This window comes from Tupaia chinensis, unplaced genomic scaffold, assembly GCF_000334495.1.
Source record: "Tupaia chinensis unplaced genomic scaffold, TupChi_1.0 Scaffold000086_1, whole genome shotgun sequence".
NCBI lineage: Eukaryota > Metazoa > Chordata > Mammalia > Scandentia > Tupaiidae > Tupaia > Tupaia belangeri.
The window spans coordinates 4,433,890-4,449,590 of NW_006159548.1; the positions used below are offsets into that span (position 1 = coordinate 4,433,890).

General features: G+C 37.7%; 1 protein-coding gene across 1 annotated transcript in view; it reads right to left on the minus strand.

Moving 5' to 3' along the window:
* Positions 1-15,701, minus strand: part of BTC (betacellulin) — a 59,548-nt gene that overhangs the window by 17,755 nt on the left and 26,092 nt on the right. Inside the window, exon 2 of the mRNA XM_006142983.3 lies at positions 11,811-11,909. Within this exon, the coding sequence (XP_006143045.1) occupies positions 11,811-11,909 (99 nt within the window). The remainder of the gene's footprint in view (positions 1-11,810; positions 11,910-15,701) is intronic.

Genomic DNA, 15,701 nt, shown 5'->3' on the forward strand with positions numbered 1-15,701 from the left:
ATGGGTAATGTCATGTGATTCAGAGTCTTGCCAAAATTGAAAGGGCTCAGCATTCAAGTTAGAAAATGAAAAGCTAAAAATGGAATGCTTTCAGATAGGAGCTATTTGAAAATTAAATCCTAGAATCACATCCAACAGGACAACTAAAGAGCATCCAATTCATTTCTTCACTTTACAAGTTCCAAACTCAATCTTTGAAAGCTTAGGTGACTTGCTAAAGGTCACACAGTGATCTACGACCTCTCATCCTAATTTGGACTTTTCTATACGCGATTTTTAAATTTTCCTCATATTTTCCACATTGTGATCTTCCCACATGATTCTAAACAGTCTTGCATGGTGATTAACAACATACATCCTAAAGATGGCCTCTCTGAATTCATGTCACTCTGCTTATTGTGTGACCTTAAACTAATTTCAAAATTTCTCTGTACCTCAGTCTCTTGAAAGGAATAATGATGACGGTACCCCCATAGGATTAAATAAATTAATATATGTAAAAGAACAGTACTTGGCACATAACAGGAGTTTGATACGGCATGGATGCTATTAGCTTGATTAAAAGCATAGTTGTTATTGATGATGTTGCTACTGTCTAGATGCATAGAAACATAATAAAATAAAACAGGAAGAAAGGAAGGAAAGAAGGAAAAATAGGAGGAAAAAAGAAGAAAAAAATGAAGAGAGTGGAAAGGGAATGGAAATGTTGGTGCTAGAAGCAGAAAGATGCCTGATATAACAAAATAATTTGAATGGGGGGCTGGGTTTGTCTGATATAACAAAATAATTTGAATGGGGGGCTTTCGTTGCTCTTTTCAGAGACTTTCCTAGACCCCCTTCTTTGTTAAAGGGTACTGGAAAGAAATATAAAAACAGCATTTATTTGTAGCACACACAAAACAAATTAAACAACGAGAGTGATGTCAACAAGATGGTAGAATAAACAGACAGACCTCAACTCTATTTCCCTCCCATGAACGCACTGAATCAACAATAGAACACACACAAATTTCCTTTGTGAGAAATCTGGAAACTAATTGAGCTACTCCTGTATCCCTGACCAGTACAAAGGCAGCCACATAAAAGCCAGTAGAGAAACTTAAAACAGTATCTCACCATAATCCCTACTCCTAACATAGTACCATGAGATCAAGGGGAAACCCCAAATTCCACCTTCTCCTTGGGAAGGAAGGTGTGTCCACCTTCCAACTTTCTAGGAGCTGTCCAGAAGACTGGCTTCTATCTTACCTGTCTCAGAGTGCTGACAGCACCCAGCATACTTCAGTCACCTAGGGCCAGGGAGATCAGAAACATGGTTTAGGTTGGAAGTCTCTATAACCCATCCCATGGCTCAGCATAGGTAAACAGAGGAAGGATAAATACAAGTTCCTTAAGAGAGAGAGTTGGACTTTGTGCCCAATGCCCCAACTTGTCTGAGGGCTGCCTAAAGGACTTACTTCTGTCTCACCTATCTTGAGGCACTATAGGACCCAGCACTTTTTTTTTTTTTTTTGGAGAGGTTTTCTCTATAGGGCGCATGCGCTCGCCAGACAGACAGAGACAGACATAGAGACAGAAAGCAAGAAATCACCCGCCAGAGGGGATGGTCACGCTGCAATCCCTTCTCCTCCATTCTCCTCTTGTGGGATCTTGGGCACGCACACACACACACACAGCGTGAGTTCTAAGTCACCGTGTCTGGGACTCAAACGGCGGTCAACTACGTGGGAGTCCAGTGACATAGCCATTACGCTAACTGCTGGTTCCCAGGACCCAGTACATTTTAACGGCCTGGGGGCCATGAGAACAGAGACAATGGTTTAAACTAGCAACTGTCATGGACTCTCCACATAGTTCAGCACATAGTAAAACAAAACAGAACAAAAATAAAATTTAAAAATTGCCAACTTCTCCTTGGGATGAGAAAGAGACAGAGTATTCAATGAACCAAACCTTCCAGATGCTTCCCAAGAGACTATCTCAGTTCTACTTGTTTCAGAGGACTGAGACCTAGAATACTCTGAAGACCTTGGACTACTAAGAACAAAGAAAGTAGGTTTGGCTAACATAAAGGTTTGAAAGGTCCCAAAATATATTGATTCACTGATGAGAAGGCCAATTTATGAAGACTGGGAGAGGTAGCTATTTTCTCTAGTGTAAAGATACCAACACAAAGAATAAAGAAAAATGAAGAAACAAGGAACTAGACTCCCCCCCAAAATAAAATAAATAAATAAATAAAAGAAATCAACTATAGTGAAATTGAGAGACACAGTTAACTGACAGAGAATTCAAAATAATCATCATAAAGATGCTCACCAAAGTCAAAGAACAATGCATGAATAAAGCAAAAATATCATTAAAGAGAGGAAATATTGGGACCAGCAGTTAGCGTAACGGCTATGTTGCTGGACTCCCATGTAATCAATTGTGGTTTGAGTCCCAGACCTGGTAGCTTAAACTCACACCAGGTGTGTGTGCATGCATGCCCAAGATCCCAAGAGGAGAATGGAAGAGAAGGGACTGCAGCGTGGCCATCCCTTCTGGGGAGTGATTTCTCACTTTTTGTCTCTCTGTCTCTCTCTGTGTTTCTGATGAGCGCACACGCCCTATAGAAAAACTTCTCCCCAAAAAAATGTTTAAAAAAAAGAGAAAATATTTTTAAATATCGAACATAAATCTCAGAGCTGTGAAGTACAACAAGTTAACTGAAAAATTCACTAGAGCTATGTAACATCAGCTATATCAAGCAGAAGAAAGGACTAGCAAACATAAAGACAGAGTACTAGAAGTTATATAGTCGGAGAAGCAAAAGTTAAAAGCAATAAAAAATAGTGAAGGCACTTTCAAGAACCTATGAGATAACATCAGTCAGACCAGTATGTGTACACCTTATGAAGTCCTACAAGTAAAAAGGATAGAGAAAGGGACAGAAAGCTTATTCAAAGAAATAATAGCCAAAAATATCCTGAATCTAGGGCAGGAAATGGACATCCAGATCCAGAAGGCCCAATGAATTCCAAATAAGATATACAAAAGAAATCTAGGCTAAGACACAATATAATCACATTATATTGTCAAAAGTTCAAGATGGGTGACCTGGTGGTTAAGGTGCTGGACTCCCACATGGCCTAATTGCTTCAAGTCCTGGACCTGTCAGTCTTGCTTTCTTGCTTTCCCTTTCTTTCTCTCTCTTACTTTCTCTCTCTAGTCAAATCTTAAAATAATAATCATCATCAGTCAAATTAAGTAAATAATATCTTTTAAAAAGTTCAAGATGAAGAGAGAATTTTGAGAGCAGAAAGAGAAAAATTATGTTTTACACACAAAGGAAACTTCATTTAGATTATCAATAAATGTATCAGCAGAAATCTTACAAACTCAAAAGTAATGAGATGATATACAAAGGGATTTCAGAAACTTTGTGGAAGAACAGAATTGAAGTATGAGTTTATTTTGATCTAAAATGTTTTGAAACCTATTCATAGTTTTTAATCACACACATTTTCCATGAACTTTTTAAAAGACTCCTCATGTGGAAAGAAAAAAAAATCTGCTAACCAAGAATACTATACCCAGAAAAACTGTCCTTCAAAAATAAAGGAAAGATAAAAACTTCCTGAGTCAAACAAAAGCTTAGATATTTCATTACGACCTAACTAACTTTACTTAAAATAAATTTTAAAATTAAAGGGATGGGACCAGCAGATGATGTAATGGTTATATTACTGGACATAGTTGACCACAGTTCAAGTCCAAGATCTGGAGGTTTAAAACTCATGCTGGGCTGGGACCAGCAGTTGGTGTAATGGCTATGTTGCTGGACTCTCATGTAGTTGACCGTGGTTCAAGTCCCAGACCCGGCAGCTCAAACTCACAATGGGCATATGTACATGCGTGTTCAATATCCCAAGTGGAGAATGGAGGAGAAGAGATTGCAGCATAGCCATCCCCCCTGGGGGGTGATTTCTCACTTTCTGTCTCTCTGTCTCTATCTTTCTGGTGAGTGCATTTGCCCTGTAGCGGAAATCTCTTAAAAACAACAACGACAACAACAAACTCATGCTGGGCATATGTGCATACATGTTCAGGATCCTGAGAAGAGAATGGAGGAGAAGAGATTGCCCTTCCCAGGGGGTGATTTCTAGCTTTCTGTCTCTCTGGTGAGTGCACATGCCATACAACAAAAATTTCCCTTTAAAAAAAGTTAAAGGGAATTCTATTCAAATTAAAATGAAGGAATGAAAACCAGTAACACAAAAAGAAAACTAAGATTTTTTTTTTGAGAGGTATTTTTGCTATAGGATGCATGCACTCTCTAGAACGACAGAGAAAGACAGAGAGACAGAAAGTGAGAAATCATCCTCCAGAGGGAATGACCACACTGCAATCCCTTCTCCTCCACTCTCCTCTCAGGATCTTAGGCATGTACACACATGCAGCTGGCGTGAGTTTAAGCCACCGGGTCTGGGACTCAAACTGAAGTTGACTACATGGGAGTCCAGCAACATAGCCATTATGCCATCTGCTAGTCCCCATAACAAAGATTAAAACTTGTTGGTAAAGGTAAAAATATACACAAATTCAGAATACTATATTACTGTAATGTCAGCAGTTATATCACTTTTAACTTTAATACAAAAGTTAAAAACAAAAGTATAAAAATAACTATAAATATAAAAATAACTATAAATATAAAAATATGTTAGTAAATAAACAATATTTAAAAATATAGAAATTGTGACATCAATCACAAAGTGTAGAGTAGGGAAAAGTGAAATTATAGTTTTTGTGTGCGATTGAGTTGTTACAAGGTTAAAATAGGCAATTTTGTTTCATGCAAGTCCCATTGTAACCACAAATAAAATACATATAGGAGGCACATAAGAGAAAAAGAGATGGGGCTAGCAGGTGATGTGGTGATAAAGGTGCTGGACTCCCACAGGGCCAACTGCAGTTTGAGTCCCAGATCTAATGCAAATTTAAAAAATAATAATTACTGGACCAATGGGTGGTGTATGGTTATGTCAGTGGACCCCCACATAGTCAACTGCAGTTCAAGTACTGGACCTGGTAGCTTAAAATTTAATCCGGGCACTTGTGTATACATGCCCAAAATCCCAAGAAGAGAATGGAGAAGGGATTGTGGTGTGGCCATCTCCCCTGGGGAGTGATTTCTTGCTTTCTGTCTCTCTGTCTCTCTGGGGAGCGCATGTGCACTATAGCAAAAATCTCTCTGTAAATAATTCCTAAAGAAAAAGAAAAAAATTTAAGCATATCAATACCAAAAAAAGCAATAAAACACAAAGGAAGACAACTAGAGAGTAAAAGAAGTGTAAAAGAACTACAAGACAGACAAAAATCAATTAATAAAATGGCAACGTTAAGTACTTTCTTATCAATAATTTCTTTAAATATAAATGGATTAAATTCCTCAATTCAAAGATATAGAATGATTGAATAATTTTTTTTAAAAAAAAAGACAAAATCCAGCTATTTGTCTTGGATAATCTACAAGAAACTCACTTTAGATTTAAGGAAATATCTAGGCTGACAGTGAAGGTATGATAAAATATATTCTAAGCATATGGTGACCAAAAGAGATAAGATTTGACTATACATATGTTAGACAAAATAGGGCTTAATCCAAAATCGGTCACCAGAAACCAAATATCAAAGACAGATATTATAGTGATTAAAGGGTCGATTATATGCAACCAACATCAGAATACCTAAATATATAGAACAAATATTGACAGAATTGAGAGGAAAAAATAGGTAAGACTAAGCAGGGTAACCATGCACTGATTATCAGTCCACTCGCACAATACCAGTGGGATAAGAACACTTACAGAGCAAGTTGAACAACGTAATTTTATTACTCACTGATAGCAACACAGGACAATAAAAGCCTAGGATTTACGCTGACATTGTCCCTCAAAGCTCAAAAAAACTGCACAGGGGTGAAGGTATTTCATCTGTGTATACCGACATGGCACCCTGAAAAGCAGCTAGGTCTAGGTTTTATATCCTGGGGAACATGATGCTCTAGGCTAATAGATTTTAGGACATCCTATTCTAGGAAGGACAGCAACAGATTCCAAACTGTTCTGGAGAGTTTCTTAACTCAGAATGTTACATTCCCAGCATGTTTTGCAGTTATTTTGGAGAACTCTAAGTGAGGAAGGGGGGATATCTGGGTCCATGCAAGACCACCTGGAGAACTGTCCCACAAATGGCAATACTGTAATACTATAACTCACTTCAAAAGAGAGAAAAAAAGTCTATTTCATAAGAGGAAAGAAGGCAAGATTTTTTGCATAAAAATCCCACAGCTGATATCATACTCAGTGGAGAAAACAGAAAGCTTATTCCTCTAAGGATTAGAAACAAGGTGAAGATAAATATTCTCACCACTTTTAATCCACTTAGTACTGGAAGTCCTAGCCAGAGGAATGAGGAAAGAAAAAGAAACAAAAGGTCTCAAAATCATAAAAGAAGAAGTAAAATCACCTCCTTTTAGGGCCAGCCCCGTGACTTGATGGTTAAAGTGGCTGCATCCCACATGGCCTACTGCACGGTTCAAGTTCCAGACCCATTGGCTTGAAAAACATACTGGGTGCATGTGTGTGTGCCCAAAATCCCAAGAGAAAACAGAAGAGAAAGGACTGTGAGGTGTATGCTTTCTCACTTTCTCTCTTTCTCTCTGTCTCTCTGGTGAGCACATGTGTCCTATAACAATATATATTTTTTAACTACTTCCTTTTGTAGACATGATCTTATACATAGAAAACCCTAAAATTATACACACGCACCCATGCACACAAGCTCACTCACACACACATTGTTAGAGCTAATACACAAATTGGAGGGCTGGCAGATGGCTTGGTGGTTGAGGCCACTGGATTCCCACATGCGTAACCATGGTTCAAGTTCTGAATCTGGCAGTTTATTTTCTCACTTTCTGCTATCTCTCTCTTTCTCTCTCACTCTGTCCCTCTCTGGTCAAATTTAAATAAATAAATAAAGTTTAAAAAATTATTGCTTTGGAAAAAAAAAGAACTAATACACAAATTAGGAAAGATGTAGGATACAAAATCAATTATGAACTATTAATAGAAAGCAAATTTAAAAATAATCAGTTCCCAGGGCCAGCATGTGGCATGGTGGTTAAGGCGCTGATTCCCACATGGCTGACCATGGTTCAAGTCCCAGACTCAGAGGCTTGAAAATCACACTGGGTATGCGTGTGTATGCTCAAAATCCAAAGAGAAGAATGGAAAAGGGATTGCAGTGTGGCCAGCACCTCTGGAGGGTGATTTCTCACTTTCCCTTTCTCTGCTTCTCTCTGGCAAGTGTACATGCCCCATGACAAAACTGAAAATAAACAAACAAATATTTACAATACTATTAAAAAAATAAAATACTTAGAAATAAAGTTAACTAAGCAATTAAAAGGCTTATATGCTGAAAACCATAAAACGTTGATAAAAAGAAATAAAAGAAAACACAAATAAATGGGGAAAAATCTCATGTTCATGGATTAAAAGAAACTGAATGACTAGAGGATATCAAAACATAGAAAATGCTTATAGGTACCAGATACAGTGATAAAGAAATGTAAAGACGCAGTAACATTCAACTCGAGAAAGTTGTCACCTCTCATTGGCTGGTCTGGGGAATGTGATTTGGAAGGTCGTATGTGGACACGTCAAAAGTACTGGCAATGATCTATTTCTATGGGTGGAAGCTAACAGGTGTTATTATGATTACTATGTATATATTACATATTATTATGCATCTATTACATACATATATATGTGTGTGTATATGTATATACATATATATATATATATATATATATATGTTAAACAAAAAAGACTTAATATTTTTAAAATGTCTGTACTGCCCAAGTGATCTACAGAGTCTATGCAATCCCTATCAAAATTCCAGTGACATTTCTTATGGGAAAGAGAAAGTAATTCTAAAATAACAGGGAACCACAAAAGACCCTAAATAGCTGACATGATCTTGAGCAAAAATAAAGTTGGAAGCATCACATTTCCTGGTGTCAAAATCTATTATACAGTAATTAAAACAGTATAGCTGGGACCAGCAGTTGTCATAATGGCTATGTCGCTGGACTCCCATGTAGTCGACACGGTTTGAGTCCCGGACCCGGTGGCTTTAACTCATGCCATGAGCGAGTGCGTGCGTGCCCAAGATCCCGAGAGGAGAATGGAGGAGAAGGGATTGCAGCGTGGTGGCCATCCCCCCTGGGGGGTGATTTCTCGCTTTCTATCTCTCTGTCTCTCTCTGTCTTTATGGGGAATGCACACGTCCTATAGCAAAAACCTCTCAAAAAAAAAAAAAAAACAAATAAAAAATAAAACAGTATAGCACTAGCATAAAAAGAGACATATAGACAAATAGAACAGAATACATAGCCCAGAAATAAACCCATGCATACAGCCACCTGATCTTCAGCAAGGGTACTAGAACACTCCACAGGGAAAGGATTGACTCTTCAATAATTGATTGAAAACTGGGTATCCAAATGCAAAGAACGTAATTAGAATCTTTTACATCAGAGACAAAAGTCAACTGAAAACAGGTTGAAGACTTAACCCTGAGCCCTGAAATTGTGAAATTTCTGTGAGAAAACTTACTGATACTAGTTTTGGCAATGACTTTTTTTGGATGTGACATCAAAGGCGCAGGTAACAAAAGTAAACATAAACAAGTGGAATTATGACAAATTAACAGGCTTCTGTAAAGCAAAGGAAATACTCAGAGTAAAAAGATAATCCATGGAATGGGAGAAAATGTTCTCAAACTGTATTCCTGATAAGGAGTTGGATCCAAAATATATAAGGGACTCTACCAACTAAGATAAATGTAACAAAAAAATACAATTTTTAAAATAACTTGTTTAAAACATGGGCTAAGGACTGAAATAAACATTTTTCCAAAGAAGACTTAGGAAATACTCAGAGTAAAAAGATAATCCATGGAATGGGAGAAAATGTTCTCAAACTGTATTCCTGATAAGGAGTTGGATCCAAAATATATAAGGGACTCTACCAACTAAGATAAATGTAACAAAAAAATACAATTTTTAAAATAACTTGTTTAAAACATGGGCTAAGGACTAAAATAAACATTTTTCCAAAGAAAACTTACAAGTTTGTTTTTTTTTTAAGAGGTTTTTGCTATAGGGCATGTGCGCTTGCCAGACAGAGAGAGACAGAGAGACAGTGAGAAATACCCCCCCAGGGAGGATGGCCATGCCGCAATCCCTTCTCCTCCATTCTCCTCTTGGGATCTTGGGCACGCACACACACGCACCTGGCGTGAGTTTTAAGCCACTGGGTCTGGTACGCTAACCACAGTCGACTACATGGGAGTCCAGCAACCCAGTCATTACACCAACTGCTGGTCCCAAGAAGACTTACAAGTGACCATCAGATGTATGAAAAGATGCTCTACGTCATGAATCATCAGGCAAATCCAAATCAAAACCACAGTAAGATATCACCTCACATCAACAGGATTATCATTGTCAATAAATAAATAAATAAAAATACCAAGTGCTGGCAAAGCTGTGAAAAAATTGTAATCCTTGTATATTATTGATAGGAATATAAATTGTGTAGTCAATGAAGAGCAGTATGGAGGTCCCTCGACAAATTTTTTAAATGACTGCTATCATTTAGCAGTGCCATCCTGGGTATTTAGCCAAAAGAATTTAAATCAGGCTCTCGAAAAAAGATTTGCACTCTCAACTCTCATATTCATTGCAGCATTACTCACAAAAGCCAAGCCAAAAGGTCAAAGCTTGCCAAATATCTATTGACAAATGAATGGATAAAGAAAGTAAATCTATTCAACCTTATAAAAGAAGAAAACCCTATAATATATAAAAACATGGCTGAACCAGGAAGACGTTATGCAAAGTGAAATGAGCCGGTCAACAGAAGGACAAATATTGTATGAGTTCACTTGTATGAAGTATTTAAAATAACCAAATTCAGGGACCAGCAGTTGGCATAATGGCTATGTCGCTGGACTCCCATGTGGTCGATCGCAGTTCGAGTCCTTGATCTGGTGGCTTAAATTCACACTGGGTGTGTGTGCGTGCACAGGATCCAAAAAGGAGAATGGAAGAAAGGAGATTGCAGCGTGGCCATTCCTCCTGGGGGGGTGATTTCTCACCTTCTGGCTCTGTCTCTTTCTGGCCAGTGCACGCACCCTCTAGCAAAAACCTCTCAAAATAAATAAATAAATAAAATAACCAAATGCACAGAAACAGAAAGTGAAATGGTGGTTACCAGCAGCATCTGGAAGGGGGAAATAGGAAGATGCTATTCAACCCATGTAAAACTTCAGTTATGCAAGACGAATAAATTTGAGAGCCCTGCTATACAACATCATGCCTGTACTTAACAATACTGTATTGTCCACATTAAAGCTTGTGAAATGGATAGCTCTCGTGTTAAATGCTCTTATAACAATAAAAATAAAATTAGAAAACATGTTTAGGATGATGAGAAGGAAGGTTTTAAACACTTCCAATCATCAGATTACGGGATAATTTCTCAAGGGAAATGTTAAAAAAAAAAGATTAAAAAGCCATCATTCAAGATATTTGAAGCCAAACTAAAGAAAAGTACAGAAACACATAGAGTTGGCCTTGTTCTCCCTGCATGGATAAGAAGACCCACACAAGCATGACCTAAGACACCATGGGATTCCACAGACTATGAGCACTCTCCAGGCCACCACTACTGGGAAGGATGAAAGCAAAAGATTGAGCAGGAACTGATGACTCACAGCAGGAAGACTTGCTCAGCATGTTCCTGGCTCTGTTACAACTTCCCCAGGGTGCTAGAAAAGGAGCACTTTACACCAAGTCATCGTATTCCCAGCTCTGACAAGTTTCCTGAGGAGCCAGGAGGCTCTCACCCACTCCACCCTACTTTTGGAATTAGACTATGCTCTGTTTTTGTTTTCTAATCAACAACAACCCCTGTAGAAGACCACACAATCTATATAGACCCTTAAATCACAGGTCAGTAAACTATGATCCAAGGCAAATCTGGCCCATGACCTGTTTCTCTAAATAAAATTTCACTGGAACCCAGCCAAATCTATTTATTTGCATAGTGTTTATGCTTTCACAGTGCAATGGTGGAGGTGAGTTCTTGTGGCCAAGAACCTCACAGCTCACAAAATACTTGTTACCTGATTCTTCACTGAGGCAAACCCCTACTTGGACCAATAACTTGGAGAACACTGATTCATGCATCTCTAAGGTAAAATATGTACAACCTTTGCCTTCTCCCCTTCTTTTAGGTATGGAAAGGAAAACAAAATTTAATTTGAACAGAATATGTCAACTTCCCATAAATTCAGTCCAAGATGTCACATACTAGAGTCTGGAACACACATCTGTGGTACCTCAAAGAGTGTAGTTGGTTAAGAGTGGAGGCACTGGAATCTACAAAGACCCGAGTTTGAATCCCAGATTTGCTACTTATGTGCTGTGTGACTATAGCAAGCTACTTAATCTTTTCAGGCCTTCTCTTGAAGTAAGGTTAAAAAACAAGCAAACAAAAAAACATATCAAGTTCAAAAGGTTGTTGTGAGGGATGGATGAATTACCATATGGAAAGCACTCAGCACAGTGCTTGGTACATCAGTATGTGCCCCAAAAAACATACTAGCCTTTTGATGACTATAGTATCAAAAAATTAAAACTTAGGGAGACAAACTTTGCAAGATTGATTATGAAACTTGTTAAACATTACCTGAGCAGTTTTCTCCGGGATCTCCACAAAGATGGCCACTAGTTTCAGGATTTCTGGTTGTATTCCCATCTGCTACCACACCATGGAGGATCACGAGACCTTAAAGTTCAAACAGAACCAAAAATGCACTTGAGAGCTTGAAAGTTTGCTTAATGTGAAATATTCTATCAAAGTCATAACCCATGAATGAAAATAACAAGCCTGCAGCTTCAATCTCTGGGATTTTCTCTCCCAGCCAGGAAGTGAAAAGGCCAACATGTGTCAGTTTGTTCAGCTCAGGGCTAAAGACAAGATTTTCCCACCAGCAGCATTTATACCTAGCTGTGCATCTTAAGGGAGGAGACATGGTCACAACTTATGACAGAGCCTTATCACAAAAGCAGAAAAGCAGAGAGACAGTTCCCAGTCACAGGAGGATATGCTGATGAATTTCCAGAGAGAAGGGATGAGGAACCCATACAGAAAATACCTTCTCCATTCCACACAGACCCAGTGTTTCTCAGGTATTAACTCCTGAGTGTGTGTCTCTGGGGAAATGCGAAATGTGAATTTGATAATCCATCCATGGAACTTCTTTAAAAGTGTTCAGTTCCTCCCACTCTGTCTCTGAGAGGGGGAGGCCTCATATATGGTGAGAGAGGGAGAAAATTTGGTTGTGCTTAGAATGGTTCACTATACCATATGTAGTTCTTGTGCAGATAACCAGTTTAAACAAACTAATCTGTACAAGGTCACTTAAGAGATACTCAGGAAAATTTAACACAACTGGACATTAAATGTTATTAATAAATTGTTAGAGATATTTTAAGTATGATAATGATAATGTGGGTTAGGTTAAAAAACAGAGTCCAAGACCAGCAGGAGGCACAGAGGTTAAGGTGTTTGATTCCACATGGCCGACTCTGTGGTTTGAGTCCCAGAGCTGGAAGCTTGAAAATCATGCTGGGTATATGTGTATGTGTGCCCCACTGAAAATCATGCTGGGTATGTGTGTATGTGTGCCCCAAATTCTTAGAGGACACAGGAGGAGAAGGGATTGTGGTGTGATTGTCCCCCACCGGATCATGATTTCTCACTTTCCCTCTCTCTCTCTCTATCTCTCTGGCAAGCATATGAACCCTATAGCAAAAAATTAAGAGTTACTAAAAATAAAATGAAATAATAGAGTTCTATATCTCTTAGAGAAGTGTATTTAAATGTTATTAAGAAAATTAAGGTATTCAAGATTTGCTTTAAAATAATCCAGTATGGGAAGGAAGGTAGAAGATAAGAGAGGGAGAGGCATAGAGGAGATGAGATTGGCCACATGTTGATAACTTGAAGGTGGGGGGTTGGCATATCAAGGTTCATCATGCTTTTTTCTCTATCATCTTCATACATTTTTAAATGCAATGAAAAGAGGAGAAATGAAAGAAAATAAATGAGAAGAGGAGAGGATATGGAAGAAGAGAGAAAGAAAAACATGATTTGGGATTAGAGTCTGTTAAACATGACTTGAGGTGAGCAGCTGTTCAATTCAAGACTGCTTTTTGCCAGACAAATGTGCAAAGCGCTTCACACAGTGCTGGCATGTATTAAGTACTCAATAAAAATGACTAATTATTATGTGTCTGACAAATAAAACAGCCTGCCTTCTAGCTGTATTGAAATGTATATATCTGGCCAATGGTTTTAAAGCTACCCATGTTTTCCAATATAACTTCATTCAACCTTCATGAGTATCCAGTGACACCTAAGTGAATAGGACATGCTCAATCCTCAAGCTGCTCCAAAGGCACTAAGGCAGACAATTGACAACCAATTAACCATAATGCAAATTGATAGTTTGCACTCGAAAATAGTAGATGCTAGTAAGTTCAACAGCCAAAGGAGTTTTTTTTAAAGGGATCTTTCGCAATAGAAATTCTTTCCACTTATCTATTTAAAAACATTTTTTTGTTTTGTTGTTTTGTTTGGTTTTGTGTTTTGTTTTTTTTGAGAATGAGATTATGCCTACTGTTGAAAACATGAAAATATGATGAAAATGCAAATCCACTGGTGAAAGGTAAATCAGTATTACTCTTTAAAAGACAGTTTAACACAATACAAGACATAGTAAAAAAAAATAAAAACTTTTAAAAATGTACAGATCCTTAAATATAGTAATTACATTGCTAGTAATTTGCCTAAGGAAGTAATTCAGGATACATAAAAAGTTAGCTACTGAAGTACTCTATAAGATATGATTTATAAAAAAGTAGAACTCTCCTAAATACCTAACAATGGAAGAATGATTAAATACACTGAACTATCTTTGTGCAATAAAATGCTATTTGGCCATAAAAAAAAATCTTAAAACATTGATACAACATTTCACTGTATTTTTAAATAAGGAAATATACATTAGTGTGATCTGTGTGGGAGGTATACCTGTGTGTCTGTAGGTATAAAATAAAAGTATCTAATAGTCTAAAGTATAAAATAAACTAATCATTTAGGGCTTCTCAAGAATAGGAATTTTATATTATTTGTCTTTGTATTCTGGTACCTGATTCAGACATAATAAATATTCAACAAATGTGAAAGAATGGATAAATCAATATATAAACAATCTTCTTCAAATTCAAAAATGCCAGTACCAATTTCTAGTGGAAAATAGTAAGACATTTAATTCATCTCCAAAATCCACCATGTAGGCTTTTTCATAGCAAAGAGTCAGGAGGCCTTACTTCCAGAATTAATCTGCCCTAATGGTGGAAACTGGAAAAAAAAAATTAACCTCTAAATCTCATAGAAATTCAGCATCTTCAAACTGGGAATGGCAATATGTACTTCTCAGGATTATTACAAAAAATAAAACAAGTTTTCAATATATATAATTTTAAAAAAATATATAAATGCTAAAAAAATAATAAATAAAACAAGTTTTATAAGGAAAAGCACATACTACACCATTTTTGGTTGGGTTGCATTTCTTCCCACTCTCACTTATAATTTAGCCCATTTTTCTCCACTTTTATCTAATAGTCCCATTGAAACCCTGCCCAGACCTTCATTCTGACAAGATAAATTCTGTAATCCAGCTCTTCCTGCTAAACCTTTCTCCACATGCAGATATCAGTAGGCATAAAGGGCCACTATCCTCAGAGGCAGATGCAGAGCCCCTGCGGAGGAAGCATCCTCAGCAAACCAGCGGCCGAACCAAGCAGAGGGCACTGCAGCAGCACTGGTCCTCCTACCACCCATCCCTGCAACCTTCAGGTCCACAGCTGGTGACCGCGATCCAAATGTGACCTGCAAAATCATTTTCTTGCCCTGCAGTTTTTGGTAACTAAATCAAAACAGTTTTATATTAAACCTAATTTTCTGCTTCAAATAAAATAGCAGAAGACCTGACGACATGAATGTCTGAAACACTTTTCTCATAACTGGCTGGAGCCTCTTTAAAGTGTTGCAAATCCCATGAGGCTTGTTGTGCTCGCTTATTAGAATGGCCTGGACCCTAACTGGCTATAGAGTTCATGAAATGTAAGAAGTGACTCAGAAGTCAGAGACATTCTTATAAAACCATCTATGAATACTGAAGGCCGATAAAAAGATAGAGGACATGTCTGTGCCATCCATAATTCAACAGATACTTACTACACACTATGTGTTTGACATTGGTGTAAGACATTGAAGGGTCAAAGATAACAGCTATTCTCACTCACCTCAAGGAGCGCACAGAACTGTCTTTGTGTGTAAGGCAAACACACAAATCTTTAAGGTCGAATATAGTAAGTACAACGGGACTATCACAGGAGTAACTTAGGATGGAGAATCAACTTAGACTTGGCAAGGGCTTCATAGAGAAGTTCAGGTTTATGACGAATTTTTAATGAGAAATAATTTTGAGACATGAACCAATAAGGA